This window comes from Myotis brandtii, unplaced genomic scaffold (genome assembly GCF_000412655.1).
Source record: "Myotis brandtii unplaced genomic scaffold, ASM41265v1 scaffold236, whole genome shotgun sequence".
In the NCBI taxonomy this organism is placed as follows: domain Eukaryota; kingdom Metazoa; phylum Chordata; class Mammalia; order Chiroptera; family Vespertilionidae; genus Myotis; species Myotis brandtii.
In genome coordinates this window covers 278,170-297,203 of record NW_005358901.1, presented here as the reverse complement: position 1 = coordinate 297,203, position 19,034 = coordinate 278,170, and the positions used below count along the sequence as shown (strand labels likewise).

The 19,034-nt window shown below is 52.9% G+C and overlaps 1 protein-coding gene and 1 long non-coding RNA gene across 2 annotated transcripts in view; both read left to right on the top strand.

Moving 5' to 3' along the window:
* Window positions 1–11,688, top strand: part of EPHX2 (epoxide hydrolase 2, cytoplasmic) — a 67,157-nt gene extending 55,469 nt beyond the window's left edge. The window contains exons 14-19 of the mRNA XM_005866646.2: window positions 1,072–1,105; window positions 2,969–3,071; window positions 4,939–5,008; window positions 9,501–9,581; window positions 11,064–11,122; window positions 11,264–11,688. Coding sequence (XP_005866708.1) covers window positions 1,072–1,105; window positions 2,969–3,071; window positions 4,939–5,008; window positions 9,501–9,581; window positions 11,064–11,122; window positions 11,264–11,342 — 426 coding nt within the window. The 3' untranslated portion in view covers window positions 11,343–11,688. The remainder of the gene's footprint in view (window positions 1–1,071; window positions 1,106–2,968; window positions 3,072–4,938; window positions 5,009–9,500; window positions 9,582–11,063; window positions 11,123–11,263) is intronic.
* Window positions 11,689–13,237: 1,549 nt separating this feature from the next.
* Window positions 13,238–13,836, top strand: LOC106726169. The gene is made up of 2 exons (XR_001362198.1): window positions 13,238–13,270; window positions 13,412–13,836. It is a non-coding gene; the product is annotated as an uncharacterized LOC106726169 (long non-coding RNA).
* Window positions 13,837–19,034: the final 5,198 nt, after the last annotated feature.

Here is a 19,034-nt window from a genome sequence, read left to right as displayed (position 1 = left end):
ACACTGGCTCAGAGCACCTGGGTCCCGGGGATGTTCCTGCCCTGCCCCCAGCCGCTCGGAGTGGCCAGGGGCATTCCAGGACCCCAGCCACTCCGGCCCTACATACAGGCCTACAGGCTCAGAGCGGCCTGGGTCCCAAGGACGCCCATCCCCGGGACTCAGGCCGCTTGGCGCCAATGCGCGCACAAGCAGCCGCCCCGCCCCTGGCCGCTCGGTGCCTGCGTATGCAGATTAAGCTGCCATCTTTGTCGGGTTAATTTGCATACTCACTCCTGATTGGCTGGTGGGCTTTGCAAAGTGACGGTCAATTTGCATCTTTTTCTTTTATTAGTGTAGATTCACTATTTGCTATGTTTACTGTCTCTTGCAATGGGATTTTCAGGAGGGGGGTGGGATAGAGAAGAGAGGGAGTTTTGTAATTTTGGTTTGTGAGGTCATCTTCAAGCAGCACTGAATCTGTGCCAGTAGGCTTCAGCTGGGATTGAGGAAATGGCCCTTTTGTGTTTTAGCACTGGCTGCTTCTGTCAGACATCCTGGTGGTATTACTAGCCCAGCCTCACTTTGTTGTGGTTGCTGTTGATTTTGCATCTTGGGGATTTCCAGATCATGGAGAGAGTGTAAATTCAAACCCAAGCACTTGTGAAGGCAGGCTCGTAGCTATAAATTTCTGGGTGAACATTTTTTGGTTTCCTCTTAGTTCCAAACTGAATGGACCAACTCCTTTGACATCTCTCTGTCATGATGGGTGGGACCACAGATTTACTGTGGAGGGTCTTATCTTTAACTTCCCATCTGCCATAGACCTAAGGTCTCATCTCTATTCCCATTGGTTAATATAATCAAGTTCTTATAATATCACCAAGACCTGCAAGTGGTGGGTGGGGGGGGCAGGGGCGGGCAGCCTGGGCCCAGAGCTTTGATTGTTAGCTATTTCTGCTGTGACCCCTGAGGACTTGCCTACCTCTCGGGAGTTTAGCATGTTTGTACTAGTCTGATGGCACAGTAAGTGACTGTTCCAGCATATTTTCTTTACTTTACCCATGACATAATCTCCAACTTTTCTTCTTACAGGCTCTGTTCAACCTGTACAACGTCTGTGAAAGGGGTAAGAAGTATTCTTAGAAGGGAAGGGAATCAGGAGGGCCATGGCAGGAGCCAGCTGAGCATTGAATGAGCATTTCTCCATCGGACTCTATGAGCAGAAACAGCCACCTGCCAGCTCTGAACTATGACTGGCTTAACATAGGGTTCCCGCAGGTGACTAACACTCCCCTTAGCCCTGGGCTGATCACGGGACCTCAGGTTCCTTTCCTTCAGGGACCTTTGGATTCAAGATCTTAAACAGTAAGAGCTTGGAGGACTCTTAGAGCTTGTCGGGGCAATCCCAGCCTCTACTGACAAGGACAGAGACCCAAGATAGGAACTGACATCTGCAGGGTCACCTGGTGCAGGCAGAGGGAGAGTCGGGCTAGACCCCAAGCCAGGTCTCCCCTGTCATAGTCCACTGTCCTCTCCTCCATCCCAGCCCTGAGTCCTGTCATTCCAGTTCCATCACATTTCCACCCTTGTCCCCCCTCCTGGGTTGGAAACAAGTGAGGAGTCAGAGTGAAGAACAGACTGGAGTTCATCCATAGCTCTGAGATCCAGCACTGTTCCCACAGACCTTACCTTTGCCCCAACACTCTGGCCTTACCATTATTCACTTGTATTTTTATTGATAATGAGGACACTACTACTTGTTTGTGCACCTACTATGTGCAGCAAATGCTGGCCTGGCCCTCTTTAGATACATTATTTATAATCCTCATGACACCCTTAAAAATCCCATTATTATCTGTATTCTACACATGAGGACAATGAAGCTCAGGAACTTGTCCAAGTAGCCAGGCTGGGCTTAAACTCCTCTGGCCCTAAAGGCCATACGCCTCTCACTGGTCAAGGCCACATCTCCCTTCCCTCTCGCCTCCTCCCTCCATTCCTTTTCTCGGTCACTCGGTCACTCTGCATTCCTTCGCTCTGCAGACGGTTTGAGCTCACACTTGGTGAGGCAGGGACAGACATCCAAACACAGGCAGCAGCGTCGGGGAGTCCAAGGGGAGGCGGACGGACGGCAGGAACGCAGGGAGGGGGGCAGGAGGGGCTCTCACCCCGGCCCCGAGACAGCAGAGAGCTAGGAGCTCCGGCCTCCAGGGAGGCTCAAGTGCTTCATCACAGAGGCACCTGCTCACATAGCCCTGCGATGGAGCTCACAGAAGGCTGCATCCATCCCCCAGCTCCTGTGCCTCCAAAGCTCCCAGCTGAGCCTGGGGAGCCCCCCGGGGCTGTCCCCCGTGAAATGGCGGTGGTCCCTGGGCTGTCCATCAGCATCACAGGGTTGCCCCCCCACCCCCAGGACAGGGAACTGCCAGGACACAGTGTACACCCCTGAAAACAAATGAGATTCCACACCGAGGACACTGAGGGGGGGCCCGTGAGTGTGCCGAGGGCAACAGCACGCTTGCGCCCTGGCCGACGGTTTTCCAGGCTCCGAGGACGATCGGAGCAGGCACCGGTGAACATTCCAAGACTCTCCGTGGAGATATCTGAAGAGGATGGGATTCGTTAAGCTAGGGAGGAAAGGCTTCGTCTAGGGGAGAGGGAGAGCTGGAGGGCTGGCAGGGCCGAAGACAGGTGTCACCCTGGGACGGAGGTGTAGTTTTGGGAGGACAGGAGGGGGGTGGTCAGTCCTCGTGTGTGTCCCAGAAGCGGAGGCCTGGGTGTGACACTCTTGGGTTCTAGAATGACAGAGGCAACAATGACTTCTCTGACGGAGAGGAAAGGGGCTTCCTATGGATAAGGGAGAATGAGTGAAGGAGCGCCAAGGGAGGCGGGAGGCAGTTAGGAGGTCAGCCTCCATTGCGAAGGCCGGCACTCGCTGCTGGGACCCCTGGCCGAGGGCGTGGGATCGGGAACAAGTGGCTTTTTGCAGGAGGACTCTTTGTGAAAGCCCCGAAAGAGCCCAGCCTCAGCAGGATTGTGACCGAGGAGGACATCCGCTTCTACGTGCAGCAGTTCAAGAAGTCCGGTTTCAGGTACACGGAGTGGTGCCCAGAACACAGGAGAGGCTGGTCAGCGCGCGGGGCTGCTGTGCTCAGGGTGCAGGACAGGCCCGGTTCCCGCCCCCACGGCCCGTGGAGGCCTGGCTGCCCCTGCTTCCCTGCCTCCAGTGGTGGGAGGCTCACCGTCGGCTCTGCTTTGGGATGGCTCACCTCCCTCTACCTTCTGGGCCCCCTCAGAGCAGATGCTTTTAACCTTTTTCCAGTCACAACCCCCGTGAGAATCAAATGACAGTTCTGAGTTCTTTCTTCAGAAAAACACCAACACTCAAAAACTGCATACATTTTTAGGGGGACTGGAGACCTCTCTCTCTTTTTAAACAGCTTTGTTGAGCGCTGGCTCACATACCATATAGAATCCACCCTCTGCAGTGGTTTCAGCACATTCATGGAGCCGTGCGGTCATCACCACATCGCCCCCAAAAGAAACGCCATTTCCTTGAGCAGTCAGCTCTCCCCCACTTCCCCTCGACCCCCTAGTCCAGCCGTGGGCAAACTATGGCCCGCGGGCCGGATTCGGCCGTTTGAAATGAATAAGACTATTGAAATTAAAGACCGTACCCTTTTATGTAATGATGTTTACTTTGAATTTATATTAGTTCACACAAACACTCCATCCATGCTTTTGTTCCGGCCCTCCGGTCCAGTTTAAGAACCCATTGTGGCCCTCGAGTCAAAAAGTTTGCCCACCCCTGGCCTAGTCCTAGGCCATCCCTATCTGCCCTCCATCTCCATGGATTTGCCTACTCCGGACATTTCACATAAATGTAGTACAGTGTGTGCGCCTCTGTGCCTGGCTTCTCTCGCTCAGCTGGTGCTCTCAGGGCTCTCCACGTTGTAGCAGGTGTCCAACCTCATTCCCTTGGCTCAGGCCCGCGTTCACGCTGATGGTCTGGGCCTCTGCTCTGGAACCACAAGGCATTGCTCCAACGGCCCCTTTCCTGCATAGCCCTTCGAATATTTACACGTTGCAAATCTTTGAAGCTCCTGGTTTCTTCAGGGATGTTGCAGTTCACTACATGTCCATCCTTCTTCTCTCCCTCGTGCCTCTCTCTCTACACTTCCATCCTTTACTCCAACCCGAGGACTCAGAAAGAGCCAAGCCATGGGCACTGCCTTGGCCAGCCCCACCCAGAAGTCCTCTATCCTGTAGCCTTGGCGGGGAACGCCTGTGGCCCCGACCCTTTAGCCTCAGAATCTCTTGCACCACCACAACCCACAACTCTTCCCTAAGCTTTATTTTTTCTTCTTCTTTTGAGGCTGAGACCATTTAAGAGTCTCAGATTTGAGGACAGGTTTGCTCTGGAAGGGAGCATAGATAATGTGGCCTCACCCCCTCCTTGTTCGGGAGGGAAAATGGAAAGTCCCAAAAGGGTATGTGGCGTGTCCAAGGTATTCCCAGGGCCCAGAGCTGTGAGACCCGAGAGCACCAACCCCGAGTAGGCAGAGGGTTCTAGGTCCAGCCCCAGAGCCGCCCTGCCTGTCCCCGAGGAGACACCTCTGCACCACCCCCTGAAGTCCCTTCTCCAGGGGTTCCCCAGGGCAGGGGAGTGGCCTCTGGATGGTGAGGGCGCTAAACAAGCTCCCACCCTCTTACGTGACAGCCCTGGGATGACATGGGGAGTCCTGTGGGGCCGGCTCCGTGTGACAGCCCTCTCCACAGACCCTCTCCACGAACCCCGCGTGTCCCCAGGCCTGGCACTCAGGCACCGTTGTTTGTGCCGGGCTCGGTCCTCTTTCCCGCAGAAGCTTGGCTCTCCCTGGGAGACTGGTGCCTGGTGGGTCTGCAGCACAGTCAAGGACTAAACGCTTTCCTGTCTTTATTCCCTGATCTGCCCCCCAGGGGTCCCCTAAACTGGTATCGAAACATAGACAGGAACTGGAAGTGGGGCTGCAAAGGCAGAGGACGGAAGGTGAGTGCTGGGTTAGTGTTGCTCCCTCTCCCATGCGCCCACCCCCACCCCGGCTTCCCGTTGCCCTGGGTCAGAGCTGGGGGTGGACCGAGGGACCTGCTGGCTTCCTCCTTTCTGTCCTTTTCCTCTGGGCTTTTGGAAGTGCCTCCTCCAGGTTTTCCCTTAGGGCCTCTTCTGCTGATGCTTCTCTTGGAATGGGTGGCGTTAGGAACAGAGCAGGGGTCTGACTGGGTGACTGCAGCTTCGGTCTGGGAGGCCCAGGTCTCCTGGTGGTGCCCCAGCTCAGGGCAGCAGATGGTCCAGGGTGACTCCCAAAGGGTTCACTGATGGAGCACTAGGTGTTCTCAGAGAGGCGGGGCTTCGTCTCGGCCTTATCATGTGACCAAGTCAGTCTGTGGCTCTGTTTCCTCGTTTGTCCAGCAGAAGATGGTTTCCAATCTCTGTGTCTGCGATGGGAGTAATGAGGCCCCCAGGTTACATTCAAAACATTCAAAACCTAAGGGTGATTGCGTTTTCAAGGTCCTCGCTCACTTGGGAGCCCTGGTCGTCTTGTTGACTCTCTCGACTGTGAACGCCCTCTATGTGTCAGGCACTGTGCTAGACCGCGGATTTACCAAACGAATAAAACAGAGGAGGTCTCGACGACACGGGTTGGTCTGGAGGCAGGACAGCACAGAAGGCAGTGGTTAAGAGTGGGCTGGACAGAAATTCGGCCTGGGATCTGATCCCCGTGTGGCCTTGGCCACACTCTTAACCAGAGTGTTCTTCGTTGCCGCTTCTGTAATCTGGGAATGACAACAATGGTGCTAACATGTAACGATAACTTAGAACAGTGCCTAGCACATAGCAGTAGTTCAGTTAATGCTCCTTATCATCACTGTACTCTGTGGGAATGACAACAATGGTGCTAACATGTAACGATAACATGGGTTAATGCACATAAAATGCTTAGAACAGTGCCTAGCACATAGCAGTAGTTCAATTAATGCTCCTTATCATCACTCTACTCTGATTGACAGAAATTATAAAGCCGCAGTTTGATGGGCAAAATCTCTCCAAGTGTGGATGGACATAATGTCAAAGATTCTGGGAAGGCGAACCCTGATGGTGCTTAAGTTGGGAATTCCCTTCTTCTGCGGCCACCTTTCAGATCTCCCTCCTCTCCCACCTCCTCCGTGCCCCCACCACCAGTTTACATTTTGACTTGGAGCATTCTAGAGCTTGCCCAGCCCACCTCGGCCTCCGGATGACTTTCAGCACCAAAAGCGTGTTTGCATGTCTCCTGGTTCTCATTTGAAGGACGGGGTGCGGTGGGTGTGATTGACAGAAATTATAAAGCCGCAGTTTGATGGGCAAAATCTCTCCAAGTGTGGATGGACATAATGTCAAAGATTCTGGGAAGGCGAACCCTGATGGTGCTTAAGTTGGGAATTCCCTTCTGCAGCCACCTTTCAGATCTCCCTCCTCTCCCACCTCCTCCGTGCCCCCACCACCAGTTTACATTTTGACTTGGAGCATTCTAGAGCTTTCCCAGCCCACCGCGGCCTCCCGATGACTTTCAGCACCAAAAGCATGTTTGCATGTCTCCTGTTCATGCTCTCATTTGGAGGACGGGGTGCGGTGGGTAAAAAAAAAATAGTGCAGATTTCTTAATCAGGGACAAACTGGAGCTGTTTGAACATTATTATGGCAGAGTGAGAACAAAGAGAATAAATGGAGGCTTTCATGGCCTCTCCAGGCCCCATTTATCAGTGGATAAAAGAGAAGTCATTTTGCTGCCTCTAATGTCATGTTGGTAACAGTTGTGTCTGGCCCGTTCACTCTCCAGAGCAACGGTTCTCAACCTGTGGGTCGCAACCCCTTTGGGGGTCCAACGACCCTTTCACAGGGGTAGCCTAAGACCATCGGAAAACACATATATAATTACATATTGTTTTTGTGATTATTAATTATGTTCAATTTGTAACAATGAAATTGGGGGTCACCACAACATGAGGAACTGTATTAAAGGGTCGTGGCATTAGGAAGGTTGAGAACCACTGCTCTAGAGTCTTGGCTGCCCTTTTGAAGCGTCCATTTAACTCAAAGAAAAGGAATATCGATCTCCATGCAAGGGCATTTCTTCCTTTCTTGTCCCATCCCACAGAGTGGGCCAGCCCACGCATTCTTACTTACACACACACATACACACACACGCGAGCACACACACATGAGCCCCTGTTGGTCACTGCACTGTTAAGTTCATCTGTATTAGAAAACTCAGTCTTCTCCTGAACCTTTACATTCACACAAAACATTTCACTTCTGGTCATGAAATGTGTGAGGGTTTGTCCCCCAGCAGGAAATTCTCTGCAGTATCAGCTGGTGTCCTACACTTTAACTACTAAATTCTAGCACTATCTACCTGAGGTAGTGTCAGCTCCCACAGGTTAAGGGTTCAGGCCTCCAATACTGCCCCCCCTCCCTCCCCCCCACACATACTTCAGACACCAATCGTAAGTCCAGTTGTCACCTGTGCTTCTGACCAGCTATAGACCTGAGGCTCCCACCACCCCTCCTCAGTTCGATCACTGTTTGCTAGAGTGGCTCACAGAACTCAGGGAGCCTCTTACTTACCCCTACACGCTTAGTAAAGGAGGAGAGACAGGACACAGGTGCGCAGCCATGTGGAGAAATACAAGGGCGAGGTCTGGGAGGGTGTGAGTGCTGGAGCCTCTGTGCCCGGGGAGCCGAGTGCCACCCTCCCGGGTACATGGGTGAGTTCCCCAGTGTGAACACTCTCCAAACTCCATGCTACTGAGGTTTTTATGGAGCTTCCTCGTGTGGGAATGATCAATTGTTCACCCCATTCCAGTCCCTCTCCCCTCTCTAGAGGAGGGAGGGAGGGAGGGAGAGAGAGAGAGACAGACAGACAGACAGACAGACATGGGGGAAGGGGGGCTGAAAACATAAAACTTCTAATCATGGCTCGGTTTCTGGTGACCATCCCCCATCCAGGAAACACCAGAGTTGCCTCTTTAGAACAAAAGATGCTCCTCGAGGTCTTAGCACTTGGGAATTTATAAGGGTTTTAGGAGCCCCGTGTCAGGGACCGGGTCAGAGACAAGTATTAGATGCTCCTAGTGCTCCTGTCACTTAGAAATATCCAGAGAAGCCCGGCCAGCGTGGCTCCATGGTTGAGAATTGACCTATGACCCAGGAGGTCACGGTTCGATTCCCGGTCAGGGCACAGGCCCGGGTTGTGGGCTCAATTCCCAGTGTGGGGTGTGCAGGAGGCAGCCGATCAATGATTCTCTCTCACCATTGGTGTTTCTTTCTGCCTCTCCCTCTCCCTTCCTCTCTGAAATCAATAGTAATAAAAAATGTCCAGGTCTCTCCCTTCCTCTCTGAAATCAATAATAATAAAAAATGTCCAGGCGTTTCAGGAGCTCTGTGCCGGAACCCGGAGGCAGAGACCAGTATATATATTTTCTACCATCTCACATCCCTCTCCTAGACCTCCAGCAGGAGTGATGCCTCCTTCAGGCCCAGGGCGCCAGGCAGAGCCAGGGCCACGGCAGCTGCTGGGCCCCTCGGCGGGTGTTAATAGTGGGGAAGCCTCGGAGCATGAAAACGAAGCAGAGGAGGGGAGACCTAAACTGGAAGGTTCAAGAAGGGAATGATCAATTGTTCACCCCATTCCAGTCCCTCTCCCCTCTCTAGAGGAGGGAGGGAGGGAGGGAGAGAGAGAGAGACAGACAGACAGACAGACAGACATGGGGGAAGGGGGGCTGAAAACATAAAACTTCTAATCATGGCTCGGTTTCTGGTGACCATCCCCCATCCAGGAAACACCCAGAGTTGCCTCTTTAGAACAAAAGATGCTCCTCGAGGTCTTAGCACTTGGGAATTTATAAGGGTTTTAGGAGCCCCGTGTCAGGGACCGGGTCAGAGACAAGTATTAGATGCTCCTAGTGCTCCTGTCACTTAGAAATGTCCAGAGAAGCCCGGCCAGCGTGGCTCCGTGGTTGAGAATTGACCTATGACCCAGGAGGTCACGGTTCGATTCCCGGTCAGGGCACAGGCCCGGGTTGTGGGCTCAATTCCCAGTGTGGGCTGTGCAGGAGGCAGCCGATCAATGATTCTCTCTCACCATTGGTGTTTCTTTCTGCCTCTCCCTCTCCCTTCCTCTCTGAAATCAATAATAATAAAAAATGTCCAGGCGTTTCAGGAGCTCTGTGCCGGAACCCGGAGGCAGAGACCAGCATATGTATTTTCTACCATCTCACATCCCTCTCCTAGACCTCCAGTAGGAGTGATGCCTCCTTCAGGCCAAGCGCGCCAGACAGAGCCAAGGCCACGGCGGCTGCTGGGCCCCTCGGCGGGGGTTCATAGTGGGGAAGCCGCGGAGCATGAAAACGAAGCAGAGGAGGGGAGACCTAAACTGGAAGGTGCAAGAAGGGGACGTCTTTTCCTTTTCTGGCTGTCACCACCTCCTGTCATGTCTCCCCAGATCCTCATTCCGGCCCTGATGGTAACTGTGGAGAACGACGAAGTGCTTCGTCCTGAGATGTCCAAGCATATGGAGGACTGGGTGAGGGCGGTGCTGCCTGGGCCCTCGGTGCTTCCTGGAGGGAGAGGGCAGGTGTCCCCAAGGAAAGAGGCAGCTGAGGGCAGAGGGGGACATTCTCCTGAACCGCTTGCTGGACAGGGGCTTCCTCAGGAGCCTCACTGTCACCTCTTGGGAGCAACAACTGTGCCTGATGCTTCCTTTTCCTTGCACGGATTCAGTCTCTCATTCATTCACTCACTCATTCATTTATTCATTTCATGGGCTTGTGCTGTGCCCTTAAATGTGTTGGGACCGTGTTAGATGCTGAGAAGGTTAAGATGAGTAAGATACGGACCCTGCCCTATAGGCACTCACTGTCCTGTAGTTAATCCCGCACTCAGCCCAGGCAAAGAGACAGAACCCGGGGCAAGACAGGGTGTTGAGGCGAGGAGCGTGCATGCCCAGAGAACGGCAGGAGCTCCATGAGGCCGGAGGATCTTGCTGAGCCCTCTGGGCCCGGCTGAGCTGTGTGGGCCACGGGCCTGAGAGCCACCGGAGGGGAGTGATGGGATCGGAAGCTCCCTCTATTAAAAGTGTGGAGGCTGGTAGTGACTGGGGAGGCCTGCAGTGGGGTGGCCGTGGGCTGGCCAGCTGAGAGCGGCCCGTCCCCAGTTGCCTGTGGCTTTGTCAGCAGCATCAGACACAGCGGGGAGGGTGCGTGTGGGATGCGGCCGCGGTGTGGGCTGTGGATCTGGCCAAGGTGCTGCGGAAAGCTGTGAGCCCACGGGCTCGGCTCCCTGGTCCCAACCCTCGAAGGTTTCTGTAGAAATTCAAGATCTTCAGCTGGTCCTTTAAAGCCCCCTGTAACGGACTCTAACCTCACTGGGGTGTATTATGCTTCTGAGAGGAGAAGGGCATTTTCCCCAGCCTTTCCCACACGCGGTCAGGGTTCAAGGCTGTGTCGGGAAGCAATCCGTGTCCCAGCTGCTGCCTGCTGCCCCCTCTCGGTCCCGGGTGCTGGCTGCAGTGACCCACTGTGGGAGCCCAGGTTCCAGAGGGGAAGCCAAACAGCCCTGCGTGCAGACCTCCAGCGAGACAGCCGGGAAGCGGGTGCAGTCGCGTCTGCATGGCGAGAGCCAGCAACAAGCAAGCATCTTGCAGGCAGTGAAAGGGCTGAGAACGAATGGTTCTGAAGGGAGACAGTTGTGATGAGAACAAGTCGGCCCTGGATTTGAATATCAGCTCAGCCACTCTGTGTGGCCTTGGGCAGGTTCCCTAACCTCTCTGAGCTTTCCCATTACTGCACAGGATTGTGGGTATGCTTCAAGTAGAGCACCCAGGACATCGTAGTTGCTCAATAATTATTCCTTCCCTAAACACGCATGTTTTCAGGGCGGGGCCTGGCCTATGGGGAGCAGAGGGGAAGGTGCCTCCTCACAGGGGCCCCCTTACACGTTGCACTAACCTGAAACCAGACCCACGGGCACTCTGCCATTTACTTTTCTGGCTGGTGTTTTCTTCCAGATCCCCCACCTGAAAAGGGGACACATTAAGGATTGTGGACACTGGACACAGATAGAGAAGTAAGGAGTTGGGGGTCCCAGGGCGGGGGACATCGGGACTTCCTGTTCACCTTCAGTAAAGGCCTTCCTGGGCTAGCTGTTCACCTCGTGTGAGGTGAGCGGGTCCAGACGGGTACGAATCGTCTTTCATTCCCTTCCCAGGCCCGCCGAGTTGAATCGGATCCTCGTGCAGTGGCTGGAAACTGATGCCAGGGACCCGCCAGTGGTCTCGAAGCTTTAGGGGGTGACGTGTGCCAGCCCCCTCCTCTGCTGGGCTGCTGCTCTTGGCACCAAGATGGGCCTGACCCACGTCTCTCAGAACCAGCAGCCTGGTTCTGAAGGGTGATTTTCTTTAAGGGAAGTGAGTAAAATTAGGCGTAATTTTAGATACAGGAAAAGGCTATTAATTCTCTGGGCACAAATGCATCACTTGATCTCTAAGGATGATTTGTGTTCTGTGAGGGGACAAAGGTGGTGGCCAGGGGGTGATTTCTCTTTGACTAATCCATAGTTTTGCAGCAAAATCAGCAGGTAATTCTGAAGCCTTTCCACAGAGATTGGAACTCTTTTGCTCAATAAAGCTAAACTTTGATTCCGCTGCGTTTGGGAGGAGGAGGAGGAGTTGTTCTAAGAATGTCCCTCTGGCCTCATCTGGAAGCCACGTCGCCTGCCCACCCTGCTTCAAGCCCCGTCTCCCGCCCAGTCCTGCCACGGCAGCCTCCTGACTGGTCTCCATACAGGATCTGATCTGAACGTTGCAGGGCCTCCCCGCTGCTCCCCACAGAAAGCTCATGCCCTGCCTGGCCGTTCTCCCCCCATCAGACCCCACCTGTCACTCCCCTATTCCTAAGGGCCCCCCAGCATCCCCGAACGGAGTCCCTGCACACACCACACTGACTCTCCTCGACCTCCACCTGAGCAAATGGGTCCTTTAGCCTGCAGTGTTCCCACCTGCATCTCCCCCGCGAGGCCCCCGCTGGGCCACGAGCCCTTTCTCCCTGCCCCCAGCACGGTGTGCTCCCAGGGGGGCTGCACACCGCCCTGGCTGCGCTTTCTGCAGGGAAAGCTGGGGTGGTGGTCTCCCTAAGCTGAATTATGAATCATGAGTATAAAGTAACCAGGCCAAAAGGATAGGTGTGTCCGTGTGTGTATAGAAAGCAAGGGGAAGGTCAGGAGTGGTCTCAGCTGTCATTAAGTACCCTGTGTGCCTGGAACCTTACATACACCACCTCTGTGCTTCCATCTCACAGAGCGGGAACTTAAGGTTCGAATAACTTGCCCAAGGTCCCTTGGCTACTTAGAGGCAGAGCCTAGATTCAGACGCACGCTGTCTGGTTCCAAAGGCTGAGCTCCTTCTGTCAAAAATCTCCTTTCTGGCCCTGGCAGTGGTTAGAGCGTGGGCCCATGAACTGAAGGGTCATGGGTTCAATTCCCACTCAAGGGCACATACCTGGGTTGCAGGCTCGATACCCACCCTGTGTGCAGGAGGCAACCAATCAATGTGTCTCTCTCACATCGATGGCATGCTCTTCCCCTCCCTCCTTCCCTTCCACTCTCTAAAAAAAAAAAAAGTCAATGGAAAAAATAGCCTTGGGTGAGGATTAACAACAAAATCTCCTTTCTAAGTCTGGAGTCAGATGATCTAGATCAGGCTCCTGGTCTGCCTCTTACCACTGTGTGACCTCGAGAAAGGTTTCCTGTACCTCAATTCCCTCACCTATAAAAGGGGACACTAATTGTACCAAGCTCACAGGTGGCTGTGAGTATTAAATGAGTTACTATATGCAGGGCCCTGGAATGGTGCCTGGCCCCGAGGAGGTGCTACAGAAGTATGAGCGCTAAGGTCTCTATGTTAGGACAAGGCCTGCGAGGGCTTTACATTTCCAGCTACACCACCACCACCTCTTTCCTTTTGTATTGGAGAATGAAAGTGCTTATTTAAAAGGCAAATACGTGACCTGGGGAATGACTGCACAAGCCAGGTAACAGTATTTTACTAACATGGTTTAAAATAATGTGTCCAGACTTATTTGTCAGGGAGCAGTTGGAAGAGAGGAGAGTGGAATCTCAGAACATCCTTCGTTACAAGAAGCACCAATAAGCAAACTTGTTGGCCCCGATTATCTCAGTTCCAAATATTCATTGTGGACACTGGACACAGATAGAGAAGTAAGGAGTTGGGGGTCCCAGGGCGGGGGACATCGGGACTTCCTGTTCACCTTCAGTAAAGGCCTTCCTGGGCTAGCTGTTCACCTCGTGTGAGGTGAGCGGGTCCAGACGGGTACGAATCGTCTTTCATTCCCTTCCCAGGCCCGCCGAGTTGAATCGGATCCTCGTGCAGTGGCTGGAAACTGATGCCAGGGACCCGCCAGTGGTCTCGAAGCTTTAGGGGGTGACGTGTGCCAGCCCCCTCCTCTGCTGGGCTGCTGCTCTTGGCACCAAGATGGGCCTGACCCACGTCTCTCAGAACCAGCAGCCTGGTTCTGAAGGGTGATTTTCTTTAAGGGAAGTGAGTAAAATTAGGCGTAATTTTAGATACAGGAAAAGGCTATTAATTCTCTGGGCACAAATGCATCACTTGATCTCTAAGGATGATTTGTGTTCTGTGAGGGGACAAAGGTGGTGGCCAGGGGGTGATTTCTCTTTGACTAATCCATAGTTTTGCAGCAAAATCAGCAGGTAATTCTGAAGCCTTTCCACAGAGATTGGAACTCTTTTGCTCAATAAAGCTAAACTTTGATTCCGCTGCGTTTGGGAGGAGGAGGAGGAGTTGTTCTAAGAATGTCCCTCTGGCCTCATCTGGAAGCCACGTCGCCTGCCCACCCTGCTTCAAGCCCCGTCTCCCGCCCAGTCCTGCCACGGCAGCCTCCTGACTGGTCTCCATACAGGATCTGATCTGAACGTTGCAGGGCCTCCCCGCTGCTCCCCACAGAAAGCTCATGCCCTGCCTGGCCGTTCTCCCCCCATCAGACCCCACCTGTCACTCCCCTATTCCTAAGGGCCCCCCAGCATCCCCGAACGGAGTCCCTGCACACACCACACTGACTCTCCTCGACCTCCACCTGAGCAAATGGGTCCTTTAGCCTGCAGTGTTCCCACCTGCATCTCCCCCGCGAGGCCCCCGCTGGGCCACGAGCCCTTTCTCCCTGCCCCCAGCACGGTGTGCTCCCAGGGGGGCTGCACACCGCCCTGGCTGCGCTTTCTGCAGGGAAAGCTGGGGTGGTGGTCTCCCTAAGCTGAATTATGAATCATGAGTATAAAGTAACCAGGCCAAAAGGATAGGTGTGTCCGTGTGTGTATAGAAAGCAAGGGGAAGGTCAGGAGTGGTCTCAGCTGTCATTAAGTACCCTGTGTGCCTGGAGCCTTACATACACCACCTCTGTGCTTCCATCTCACAGAGCGGGAGCTTAAGGTTCGAATAACTTGCCCAAGGTCCCTTGGCTAGTTAGAGGCAGAGCCTAGATTCAGACGCACGCTGTCTGGTTCCAAAGGCTGAGCTCCTTCTGTCAAAAATCTCCTTTCTGGCCCTGGCAGTGGTTAGAGCGTGGGCCCATGAACTGAAGGGTCATGGGTTCAATTCCCACTCAAGGGCACGTACCTGGGTTGCAGGCTCGATACCCACCCCGTGTGCAGGAGGCAACCAATCAATGTGTCTCTCTCACATCGATGGCATGCTCTTCCCCTCCCTCCTTCCCTTCCACTCTCTAAAAAAAAAAAAGCCAATGGAAAAAATAGCCTTGGGTGAGGATTAACATCCTTTCTACCTTTCTAAGTCTGGAGTCAGATGATCTAGATCAGGCTCCTGGTCTGCCTCTTACCACTGTGTGACCTCGTTCCTGTACCCCTGTACCTCAATTCCCTCACCTATAAAAGGGGACACTAATTGTACCAAGCTCACAGGTGGCTGTGAGTATTAAATGAGTTACTATATGCAGGGCCCTGGAATGGTGCCTGGCCCCGAGGAGGTGCTACAGAAGTATGAGCGCTAAGGTCTCTATGTTAGGACAAGGCCTGTGAGGGCTTTACATTTCCAGCTACACCACCACCACCTCTTTCCTTTTGTATTGGAGAATGAAAGTGCTTATTTAAAAGGCAAATACGTGACCTGGGGAATGACTGCACAAGCCAGGTAACAGTATTTTACTAACATGGTTTAAAATAATGTGTCCAGACTTATTTGTCAGGGAGCAGTTGGAAGAGAGGAGAGTGGAATCTCAGAACATCCTTCGTTACAAGAAGCACCAATAAGCAAACTTGTTGGCCCCGATTATCTCAGTTCCAAATATTCGACCCAGCAATCCCCGTAAACCAGTGAGTCAAGTCCATAGCATTGCAACAAAAACATCACCAGTCATACAGCACTGAGGCCAGAAATAGGATGCCAGACTGGAGAGAGTCTGTAGGTTATTCAAGAAAACACTAGGGATGTCGGAGTTGTGTTTCCCCTGCTTTGGGGCCTCCGGACACATGCCACCGCTGCAATTGTGCGGCAAAGGGGACAGGGACGATTTTCAGATGCCATTTTAAGTACAGCTTGCTGAGAGTGCGTTCCAATTGACGTAGTTATAAAGTGCTACTTTTATGTCATGACTACAAAAGGCATAAATAACAAATGTATTCACCTCTGCTAAGGGGAATGGCAGAGCCATATTCTCTCTTATACCCACACACCAGTAGGGTCACGGAGCTCCCCAGAGGGAGCCCAGATCTCTTACAGGTTCCCCCACACATAGTGGCTGCCAATTAGCAGTGCCCAAGGTTTCCAGGAGAAAATGTCTTCTAAAAGTGAGTCTGTTAGAATAGATGGGACCGGAAGCTATGTGTGTCCCTCTTGGGTGTAATGAACCCACGGTTTCAGGCCTTGAAGCGACTCCAAGCCAGTGTTCACCTTGTTCACACCAATAATACCGGGAACACAAATGAAAAGCAAACAGTGGTCAAAATATGTAGGTCAGAAGCTCAAAGGTTTTTGCAACAAGACTTGGCTGGGAAATACAACACTTTGCTGTTCCTGCCAGACATGATCAAATATTTTCTGATCTCAGTGATTGTGGACGTTTCTCCCCAGTGCTGGCTGCTGCACCCGATTGTTCATTGCCTCCCCTTTTAGACTGTAGGGCCCTTCGGACCAGGGACTACCTGTTGAGGTGGTTCATCCTTGATCCTAACCTAGCACGGCCTGGCATTTTGGAGATGCTCATTAAATGTTTGCTGAATAAATGAGGGAATGAAAGCATAAACAAATGAATGGGAAAATGAGTTAGTTCCTAGTCTTGATTTTGATGTTCTGCTGGGGGAGATGGATGGCCGTGTGACTTTTTCACTGTTGCGAGCGTTGGTGGGTCTCCCATTAAGACCTTGGGCGTATCTGCTGACATGCACTGAGAAAGAGATGGTAAACAGGTTCCACACATCTATGAATCTTTGCTGGGATTCACAGGATAAACCGCAACGTACATCAATGGGTTTCTGCTGCACGAAACACAAATGCAATAGTTACTTTAACAACACAGCTGGAGTATTTACAATCACTGTAGATGTTCAAGCTCTCATGTTTATAAGGTCTGAGTGGAATCATTTTGTCAGTTTACGTAAATGTCATATTTACAATACAAGGGTTTTGAGGCTACTACCTGTTTTTGAAAGAACACCGATGATGTTTCTTCTCCTGTAAGACATCCCAAGCTAACATTGACTTTGGGGCTTCAGAGGGGAGGAAGGTCAGTGAAGGACGATTAGAAGAGCAGATGATCAGTAGAGGTTTGCTCTGCCATGTAGGTAGGTCATAAAACGTTATCTCTAATCATCTCTAACTCTAGGCAAAGCCCCTAATTCAAGTTCTAGGTAGGTAAGAGGGGAGGGGCAGAAGTTTCTTTTGAGCCCACAGAGCTCAGAACAATCCACACACCACTCAGGCACATCTTGGGGTAACTCGTCCTGAACCCCCACAGCGCCCTCCCACTTTGTGTCCTATGTTGAATGAACTTTATGCCCTACGTCAGGTTTCCTTTTATTTATTTTATCTTAGAGAGAGGAACATCGATTTGTTGTTCTACTTAGCTATGCATTCATTGGTTGCTTCTTGTATGTGCCCTGACCCTGACTGGGAGATCAAACCCACAACCTTGGCTTATGGGGACAGCGCTCTAACCCACTGAGCTACCCGGCTGCCCTCGTCATATTTTAAAGAGAATGAGCTGGCTGAGTGGGACAAGGAAGTAAGATCTGCAGGTCAGAAATCATTAAATTCCTCTTGTTTCAAAGATGGGTTGAGTTACCACGTACAAATTGTACTTGGAGTTCATTCTCACTGATTCGCAAGTACGGGCAGGGAAGAGATCAAAACACAAGCTTCAGTGACCATCGAAATAGCATTAATTTCCCTTGCCAACAATGGTGCAAAAAAAGTTAAGACTCAGCAATTATTGGACAAGCTGAGCCCTTCAGACAAGAAGAAATAAGCAATAAACCATCGCCCTCGACCACGGCTGATGGCAACGGAGATTGAATGAACTGATACACATCGCTTTTGCTGATTTGTATATTTCCGTGTAATTATATTTTCTTCAATAAAGGCAATTTATAAAATTGATGTGATTGGCTCGGGGCAGGCGAGGAAGCGTCCCCTCCAAGGGCAAATGTTCAGGATCAAGAAAGAGAACCTGGTATGGCTCCAGGCTCTGGGGCTCTCAGCAGAGGAGGGAGGAGGGTCCCTTCCCAGGCCCACCCACGCCATGGCACCAGCTTCTGTGATGCCCCAGGGCAGACTGCGTTCAGCAAAAGGAGAAAACTTGGGTCTGACTGTGGTCCAAAGGGGCATTTGTGGATGTGAACAGGACATACTTTGCCTGAGGTGGTAGGGACAGGGCTTGCAGGTGGGTGGAAAACAAGTTATTTGGGATGACACTAGGCTGTCCCTCGGGACTCCCTTCCCTTCCTGCCCCGCCCCTGCCCCCCAACACCCCCAGGTTTGATGCTCTCCCACCTCCTGGCCACAGCCCCAGGATCCCCTTCCAGGGCTTCAGGGAAGGGACAGTGGTCAGCCTGACAGGTGATTTCTCCTCCCTCAGCCCCAAGGCCTCCCCCACCAAGCCCGGCCTTTCACGGGCAGATAGTCCAGTTCTGGGGCGGGGACGGGGGAAGGGGGGGGGCTCTGTGCTCTCTTCCCTTGGGCGGGGATGGAGCGGCTGCACAGGCCCTGCCTCCTGCCTTAGCCCAAGGGAGACAGGCCCAGAGGAAGGAGGCCCAGCCTTGCTCTTCTCTCTCCCAAAGGTCCTGGTGGAGACCCCCCTCCCCCCAGGGGCTGACAGACATGGTGTATTGTCAGCTGGGGCTGCCACGACAGAGTGCCACAGACCAGGGGGCTTCAACAACACAGATCTATTTTCTCACAGTCTGGAGGCTGGAGGTCCGGCATCAAGTGCTCGCAGGGTCAGTTTCTCCTGAGGCCTGTCCTTGGCGTGCCGGTGGCTGTCTTCCTCCTGTGCCCTCACATGTCTGTGTCCTAATCTCTTACTGGGACACCAGTCATACTGGATCAGGACCCGTCCCAACGCCCTCATTTTGACTTACTGCTTCTTTAAAGGCCCTATTGCCAAAGACAGTCGCCTTCTGATGAATTTGGGCGGCACCCAATTCGGCTCATAACGCAACCCTTCCCCAAAGTCGGCTCTGCTCTCTGGCCTGGAGCTCCACAGATCCCTCACCCGTCTCTGGGACGCCCCTCTCTGGGACTGAGCTGCCTCTGAGCACTGCTGTCCACTAGTTGGGGTTCCCTGTGGGGAGCTCATGGTCACCACCCCATCCCCGCTCCCACCTCACCCCCGCTCCCGCCTCACTGCTAGTGCATTTGCATTGGAGGGTGCATTTCTGTGCTCACGTGAACGCATATGCACTTGGCAGCTCAGTGGAAAGCCTGGTTTGGGGACAGGTG